Source organism: Mus caroli, chromosome 6 (genome assembly GCF_900094665.2).
Source record: "Mus caroli chromosome 6, CAROLI_EIJ_v1.1, whole genome shotgun sequence".
NCBI lineage: Eukaryota > Metazoa > Chordata > Mammalia > Rodentia > Muridae > Mus > Mus caroli.
This window is the reverse complement of record NC_034575.1, coordinates 82163506-82172529: the sequence shown is the minus strand read 5'-3', so window position 1 is coordinate 82172529 and position 9024 is coordinate 82163506. Positions and strand designations below refer to the sequence as shown.

The following is a 9024-nucleotide window of genomic DNA, read 5'->3' as shown; positions in this document are numbered from 1 at the left end:
TATTATGATGGCTGAGTTAAGGAATAATAACTTAAGAGTTAATAAAACATTTCTGGCCCAACAGAACTAGCAGGAGAAGGGAGAGCCTCTTGGGTTATGATATCTGTCTTCTGCTTTACCAAAACTCCAGTTCTCNGACCTTCTGGCTGAGGATGAATGAAACCACCAGATTTCCTTGTTTGCAGCTTACACACTATAGNGGAATATGCAGCCTCCATGGTCCCATCAAGCAATGTCCTCCCTTCCATAGCTACACATGTCCCATTGGTTCTGATGTGCTGGAGAGACTCGCTTAGGGCTCCCCTTCCAGGAATGTTCACTCCCCCATCCCCCAGCTTCCTGGCCTCCACCCCAACACAACCCAGCCCACTTCTGCCCAACTGTCCCAAGTACATATCTCCCCAAAGTTGAGTTCAATTACACTTCCACTGAGATTAACAACAAACTTGCCCTCCTCAAGCCCACTGCCGTGTGCTCACAAGGATCACAAAGGCCCACGAGGCACACTCAGAGCACAGAGCAGGGGGCAGAAGGCACATGCTGACTTTGTCCTCCATTCGGAACACAAATCTCTCTCACTTAAGTGCAGAGGTCTCCTGATCAGGAACTACATGCTTGAGCCTTCCTCTGAGCGAGGTCAGGCACAGGTTCCATGGAGGATAGCTGGCCTCTCCTCAGCGCTGGCATGTCTGTGGAGAAGTCTGTACCTCTTCTAACCTCAGGAATATGCTCATGACTGAAGACACATGACTTCACCTGACGCGTGACAGACAAGTGGCCTGGCTTGCCACTTAGCAGCAGGAAGGGAGATAGATGATGGGAAGACCTGGAAGTGGGTTTTGCTGAACTCAGGGTTAACCAGACTAACCCTGGTCTACATCCCAGTGCATGCAGGACTGGTGACTGCCATGCATGGTTCATGTGTCCCTAATGAAAAGAATGTTCTTCACCTTTGCATGCAGAAGCCAAAGAACAGGATCATTAAAGGTGGAAGGGGGGTAAGGATCATTCATGATCGGGGCTGACACAGGGCTGGGGTACCATGCTGCAAGGATCACAAAGGCCCACGAGGCACTCAGAGCACAGAGCAGGGGGCAGAAGGCCAGCATGAAGATCTGCCTCTGAGGCTCTGTGAGCAGGAGGCTGGCCCACAGAGCTCTGCACCAATTTCTGTCCTCACTTAAATTCCTGAATATCAGTGTCTGAAAGAAGGATCCAGATTCAACTTGTGCAAATGCAATCTTTCTCCATGTTAGGTCCCTGAGGCAGTCGGTGGGTCACAAAGTGTGTGTGTGTGTGTGTGTGTGTGTGTGTGTGTGTGTGTATGAGTGTGTGTTATTTTGCCTTACACATATTAGGTAAGTACTCTATCACTGAGCTATATCCCTACCTCTCCAAATTCCTCTGTTTGTGTGTGTGTTATTTTGCCTTACACATATTAGGTATGTGCTCTACCACTGAGCTACACCCCTACCTCTCTAAATTCCTCTGTGTGTGTGTGTATGTGTGTGTGTGTGTATGTGTGTAAAATCATGTCATCAGGCCATTTTGACATAAAAGGACCATTGGCAGCACAGTGGGACATTTGGGTTCAGAATATGCTCCTTTCACCTCGGCTGAGAATCAGTCCCCCCAGTACTGGATATACTGATGACATGTGGGATAGCTCAGGTCCTAGTGTGCGGAGCCTCTAGGCATTGGCAGGTTCATGTTGNCCCCGTTGGCCCCAAGGTTTCTGGTAGCAATCAGAATACAGGGAAGTACTTCAGAGCTATAGACCAAAGACCCAAGAAGGTCTAGAAACTTCTGCCTAGCAGCTTTAGGAGACCTAGGCCACCATGGATAAGACCAATGACACCAATGGAAATGTAGAGAGACCACACAAGAGAGGAAGGGTGAATAGAGAGTGAGGCAGAGACAGAGACCAATCAGCTACCACAGTGTCCCAGTTGAGCCTGCTTCCTCCTGTCCCTGCCAAGGTGCTAGCCATATGTGTGCACCATCTTGGAAGTCCTGGCCCAGTCATGCTCATAGCTGACTATGGTCTTCATTGATACCACGCAGGGATGAAGACCCATTAGTCTAAGCCCAGTCAACTCCAGCCAACCCACAGAACTAGCTCTCGTTGTGGACCATGGTTGGATAGTGATCTGATGCTACCAAGCTAACTTGTCCAAGTCTTGGAGGCTGGCAGCATCAAGGACTAGGAATTCAAAGAACACAGTCCATAGTAAGAATGGATTTATGTGAGCACATGGAAATTTTGGTCATTTTCTCCCCTTTCCCCACCCTACTTCTGTTTTCCTGTGGAGGCCCACAGCTGATGTCAGNTGTCTTCCTTGATGGGTCTCCATTTCACTTATTGAGTCAGGGTCTCTCAATTGAACCCAGAGCTCACTGATGGACTAGATCAACTAGCCAGTTTATCCAGGGGCTCCTGTGCCTCTGCCTCTTGAGTTCTGTGATTATAGGGCCTGCTGTGCCTGGTTGGATTTCACATGTTTGTGCAGCAAACCCTTATATCCATTGGGCCATTTCCCAGCCCTCTCAAGTGTTTTGAATGGCTTGNTTGNAACAATGGATTCATCAGTGACTATCTGACATGAAACATGAACTAGTTTTCTGCAGCTCAGTCTGTAGTCCTGGGTATTCCCTGTGGGGAGGGTCAGCAGGGATAGCATCAGCTAGGACTCAGTCAAAGAGCAGGAAGTGTCCTGGTGAGCAGATGGGGAGGGGCTTAGAAAGACTGATGGTGCTGGATTAAGATTGGGAGCATAGATGGGAGTGACATCACAGAGACACAGCAGGAGAGGACCTGGAGCACAGTGACAGATGGCTGGAAACAGTCACCCTTGATCTAAATGATAGGACATGTGTGGGCTCATAGCTGCTGTGCAGGAGTCCATCCTGTGTACCNCAAGGAGTTGGTCCAGGACACCCAGCCCCACCCGCACTGCAGCTCACACCTACATCACACTGTGTCAAGGTAGCCCTGCTCCTAACTGTCTGTGGCTCAGAAAGCATCTTTAGAGAAAACTATNACTTTTGTTATCCTATAATCCAAGGACAGTGGGGGTAGATTTGCACCACAGAGAACCGGAACTCCAGCCACAGTGAGTGTGATGCNCAGTTGTGGGTNAATGACAGTCCCATCCTTCCACACTCATGCCTCTCAGGAACAGACTCTCCTCTTGTCCCCTTTCTGCTATGAGCCCTTTTCAGGCTCTCCTTGTATTTCTTTCCTGAGGCCTACATACCTGTGCTAATGGACAGACAGCCCAGATCCTCTGCATACATCTCTGGGGTCCTGAGAGAGAGAATCCAGGCTCTGCTCAGAGTTCTAGAAGAGGCTCCTTAGAGGTGTCAAAGCAGNGCCAATGATTAATTCCTGTTAACCATGACACTCTCCTGAAGTTCCCTATACCTCCTTATGAAATTTGTTGTGTGTGTGAGAGTGTGTGTGTGTGTGTGTGTCCATGTACCTTTCAGGAAGCCTAGTCCATGCACAGCACAGGTGGAATTGGTCATGAATTTGACATCTAAGAGACTTCCCAAAGGTGGGGCTGTGAGATGCAAGAAGAAAACCCAGGAAGAAACAGATTTCTTTTTTAAAAAAAAGTTCTTCCCTCCCTGTTGTGAGTGCCAGGTGAGTTAAGAAGTGGCCTCTCTATACTTACTACAGAGACAAGTATTCAGACTCGGAGGAAAGTCCTTTGATGAAAGCACAAATGGGAAGAGAAAGGAAGACAACACACCGTGATGAGACACAATGAACACACACAGCCAGTGGAGAGTGGAGAGGAGGGAGGGACATCCACTTGGAGCTCTGGCCTCAAGCAGATTGGTTTTCTCCAGCAAGGCTAGGTCTATACTCAAGAAGCTCAGGGTGGAGGTGCTACCAGAATCACACATGTGACCATTCACTGAGGAAGGGATCCCAGCATCCCAGCAGAGGCTGTTCTCTGGGTCACAGGGCATNCTCTTTCTCAGGGGACCCAGCAGAGCAGCCTGGAGGTGGTGAGGGACCACACAATATTGTCACTATGTGTGTCTCAATCATAATTAGAGCCTATGTTCAAATTATGCTCTTAGTCTTTCAAAGTATGCTGCCATTCAATACTCCCATAGACACAGAAGGACTGCGACTAGGGAAAGCATTAATAATTCCATTTGACACACAGGGAAACTGAGGCAAGGATGGGCGTCTCTGAATTGCTAAAACTAGTGGTTTGGTTGGGCTGGAATTCCAATGTCTAAACCAGTGCCTCTGTTATGTTTTCAGCTGNTTCATATTTTAGATCGCCTTAGAGAAAGGCTGACAGTGGGCTCCAGGCAGCAGAACCACCTAGGTTCACCAAGGGATTCCAATGCACAGTCAAGATTGATGGTGACATCATTAGGTGTCACTCCCCTGAGAAATGCAGAGTCTCAAGGCCCCATTTCAGACCAGACAGAGCAAAACCTTCATCTTTAACGAGATCCTCCTAACATCAGCATATCTGAGGACCNGATGGGACAACTGGCCAGCTAGGGAAGGGGGACAACTGGCCAGCAGGGGCAGGGAAGCTATGGGTCAGCCCTTTACCTCTGCTTGGCAGGGCTGTGGCTACATTAGCATACTTCATGAGTAAGACACATTGAATCTTGAGCAGATTGCTTAGAGCTATCAGAGAAGAAGTGTCCCCCATGGGAGTGAGGCTGTCCTCCCCGTGACAAACCCTTACCAACTAACAGCAGCTCTCTGCAGTGTACAGACCATTCTGTCTCCCGCACAGGCACCTTTTGAAGCCTGCTCAGCTCCACTCACCCTCCGAAGTCTTGGAAGGAGAGACCGCTGGGCTCTTGGTCCCGGCTTTTGATGGGCTCTGCACTGGGGATGCAGGTGTGGACTTTACAGGTGAACCAGGCTTCTCTGTGGCTATGTCCTTCTCCCCTGAAAGTAACAGAAACCCACCTTAGCACACACGTCACAGAGGGACAAGATGGGAGGGGCAAATGTGAAACCCAGTGCTTTTCTACTTCTGGCTGGAGAGTTACTGGGCTCTCCTTAGCTCAGCTTTACCTCTGCCCCTTCTTGGGAGGCCAAAAGGGGGCAATCAGAGTAATGCTGTGTCTTGTCTACCACACGGCTGCCCCCATGAGAAAGTAAGGCATCAGGAGAGTAACATGTGTGGACAAGCACCTGGTGCTGCAACACAAGCACAGATGGAGGCAGAGTCTCCACCGCTGGCTCTCCATAGGGTCACCTGGGGCTTGTTCTCAGGGGCTAGATTACCAGTTAACTCAGCTAGTTTGCAACTTCCTGAGACGAGGTGCTGGTGGAGGGCCCCACCCCGCCCCTGGGGTTTCAGGTCCTGAGTGCTCTTGAAGCAAGGAGAGGAGACAGCTCCTTTGGGCAGAGTGGATAGGATGAGAGGCTGCCTTCCTAGGCAGAGAGAGATTTGAGGTAGAGCCTGAGATATAGATCACTTGGTTCAGGCTAGCCCAGAAGGGAACAAAGCATGATCCAGCACATCAAGATACCAGGAGTTTCAACACAGAGGAACTGGCTGAACTCAAGACTCTGAAGCAAAGAGAGGGGTATCAGCTGATAGACTTCTGGCTACCAGGCTGGTAGACTCACTCTAGACTTTATGTGACTGTCACACCAGTCTCNTTGAAGCCAACATTGACCTGTTTACTGAGGTTCCTCATGATCAAAGGCACAATTCTAAATACTTTACGAGCACTAANTCCTTCATAGCCAGTGAGCAGGCCAGTGAGATCATGAAGGTGCCTGCCTGTGTAACTATGAGGCGCTAAGATCATGTTTAACTACATTCTGCTAGCAGGCATGCTATTTGGTGCTGGCAGACCCTGCAGCTCTGGCTCATACAGGTTTACCTTCCTGCTCCTGTTCTAGCTTCTTCCTTTCCACCTCCTTCTTGTACTCCTCCAGCTCCTGGTCAGTGAGTTGGCTGAAGGGGTTGGGCACCGTCTCCTCCGATTCATCTTTGGTATCTGCATCGCCCTTGGACATCAGCTGGCTCTCTGTAGACTGAAAGTCAACCAAAGTGTGTGTTGCTCTCTGACCGCTGTGCTGGGGCCCAAGCTGGAGCTTCTCTCAAGTGGCAGTCAGCTGTCTTGCTAGAGGAGTGAGTGACATGTAGCTCCTTGGAACCAAGCTTGGGGCCTTGGGGTAGGGTTTGTTCATTCTCTCCATTGCTATATCCTCCCAACACTTAGACTCTGTANNTGCCCTGGTGAATATAGGGGTCCACCCTCTGCCCTTGAAATGAAATCAAAAGATGCTCCCAAGCAGAAGACATACCTTTATTGCATTCCCATCTACGGACACTTCCAAGCCATGGCTGTGCATACATTTGATGGCCCAAAGTCAGTCAGACACAGTCTAGCAAGCATAGCANTGGCTCAAGCAAGCGGCATGCCAGTCTCTCCCACACTGTCCCTCCCTGTCCCCCAACAGCAGTGCAAGCCTCAACACACAGCAGTAAAACAACAAGATACAGGGGCTTCAGCATTCTCAGTCCAAGTAGTGAATCCTGGAGTCACGGTGACCAAGAGGCCAGACCTGCATCGAGGATCTTCATCTACTCGTTCTGCAGGCCCTGGCAGGGGCACTGACAGAACCTCTTTTCTGCGCCTCAGTTGAATCCCTGGCTCTGAATCATCTGGTCCCTCTTGCTCAATGGAGGACTGAACCACAGACCCTGCTGTCCTTTTCCAGTGTCCTTACTGAAGCCTATCTGAAGGCATCACTTAATCTCNGGGGAGGAGAGCAGAGTGAGACCTCAGAGGAGGTGAGCCCAGCGCAACCAGGATTTCTGGTCACCGCGTATGGGTTTCACTCATTCAGAAACAACCATAGGCTTAACGCAACGGGTTTCAGAGTCAAAGGTGAGTGAGCCTAAGATAGATCCCAAGGAGGATGAGAGACTCCACTGAGAGCTCCTGCTGTGAAGGATAGAGCTGCTCTTGGACAATCTTGCTCTGTCCCCATCTTTCATCCCTCTGGATCACAGGCCATTTCTAACCTTGACCCTATGGGCGTGCGTGCTCAGGGTTCACTGACTTGGCTGAGTTGTGGGAGGTCAGGAGGCAGCTGTGAGGGCGCAGCCTGCTGCTGTCNGATCTGCAACCATATCACACTGACGTGCTCTACAGCGAGTAATGGGCCTTTGCATGTCCCATTAGACACTGTCTAGGAACGTGTCACACCCTTTGCCACAAGCTATGAACAGCCATGATGNTACACAAGGCAGAATTGCAATGCCATCTGCTACTAAGCCCTAGACAAGATGGCATCCCATCAAACACAGAAACAGTGACGTCATGCTTTCTAACTCTAACTAGGTTTGTATGGCTACTCTTTACCCTTCCCACCCCATAGCACAGCGGTCCTGGCCACACCCCCTCACTGTATCCTGATGATGCTATATCCAACCCAGGGGTCAGAAACACTTGGGCCACCAGAATTCAGCAGGACACTGAGAGAGGCCCTCTTGAAGTCCCATGGTGGGAGGTGTGGGGCCGGCCAGAGGCCTTCCTATGAACAGATGGGCTGCTCCTTGTTGCTCCCTATCCAGTGCACCCAGGAGCAAGCCAACATTGTCCTCCCTGGACCTTACAGCCACCTGTGTGGTGGCCCTTCACTATGCAGCAAGAGCCCAGCACCCAAGATCATGGGGTGAGCGGGCCTGAGGACTCAGGGGTCCCCTGCCCAGCCCCAGGAGTCTGATACACTTCCCCTTCGGTTGGGGGCAGTCTCTGCTGTACCGGACTCCGGCTCTTCTCGGCGATGACACTGGCCAAGAGCTGAGACTGAGGCCCGGCTGACTTTATGTCTTGTCGGTTTTGCTCTCGAATCTATGTGGAAAGGGGAGAAAAAGGGGTCAGAGCATGAAAGGGCTCTCTGGTGTCCAGTGAGGTCTGTGATGAGTCTGAATAAGGTCTTGTATGGTTAGCAGTCTATCCTCTCTGCTCCAATACAATCTGCCCTCCTGAGGGCTGCCTCCATACCTGGCCTGGAGCGACTCTGAGCTCACAAAAGGCCACTCTGTGGACATGTCTTTTAGACACACCTAATGTGTAAAGCAAGTGCCCTGCTCCATAAGTGGGCCACAGAGGACCACAGGACTGTGTAAATCCTGCACNAGGCACTGAGCCCAGGATGCCATCGATACAGTCTCACACCAGGGGTGTTGATCAGTTCCCCTAACCCAGGAACTTGACTTGTACTTCTGGGACCCCAGGGTCCCTCAGAAAANCAGGCAGGAGAGCAGGCTCACCTTGTTCCTCATGTCCAGAACTTCCTGGGGGTCAGTGTAGAGAGGCACAAATTGGTTTGGGTTTTCGATCCGTATGGGCATGCCGCTGCTGGACTTTTCCACTTCATCAGCCTTCATCCACTGACAAGGCAAGTAAGGAGTTGGGTGTGGGCCACTGGGGCCCCTCCCACTGGGAGGTCCTCTCACTGTATGCCCCACCCACCAGCATTGAAGGTCTACAAGTCGCTCAGAGTTATCTCTTGTGTCAGAGCCAAGATGAGTGTTAGATGACGCAGACATCAAGGAAGGCGGGTGGGCCACAAAACAATAACAACAACAACACACACACAAACCAGGGCTGAAGCTTGGGCAGGTTGTGGCTGGGCTCCAGTTTCTTTCAGGTAACTGGATTTGCATTTGGTGGAGGCCTATTCTGATTGACTGTGGCCACTTTTTTGTTAAAGAAAAAAAATCAAATAGAGTTGGTCTGGGAGAGATGGCCCAGTGGTTACAGAACCTGCCCTTCAAGCACAAGGACCTGTGTTTGGATCCCCAGGAACCCAGATGGGTGTGGTGGCTCACCCATAACTCAGAAGGTAGACACATTTAGGGGATCCTAAGTGAGTTTAACAATATCAGCAAGCTATAGGCTTATTGTCAAAGAATAAGATAGAAGAGCTATGGAAGATGATTCCATATATCAACCTGAGTCACATACATGGGAACCCATGTACATACATGCCAAAAAAAAAAAAAA

General features: G+C 50.3%; 1 protein-coding gene across 1 annotated transcript in view; it reads right to left on the bottom strand.

Annotated features, from left to right (window-relative positions):
* Add2 (adducin 2) overlaps positions 1–9024 on the bottom strand; it is a 95144-nt gene that overhangs the window by 3681 nt on the left and 82439 nt on the right. The window contains exons 11-14 of the mRNA XM_021164098.2: positions 8289–8408; positions 7777–7866; positions 5884–6037; positions 4808–4933 (exon numbers count right to left, since the gene is read on the bottom strand). Coding sequence (XP_021019757.1) covers positions 4808–4933; positions 5884–6037; positions 7777–7866; positions 8289–8408 — 490 coding nt within the window. The remainder of the gene's footprint in view (positions 1–4807; positions 4934–5883; positions 6038–7776; positions 7867–8288; positions 8409–9024) is intronic.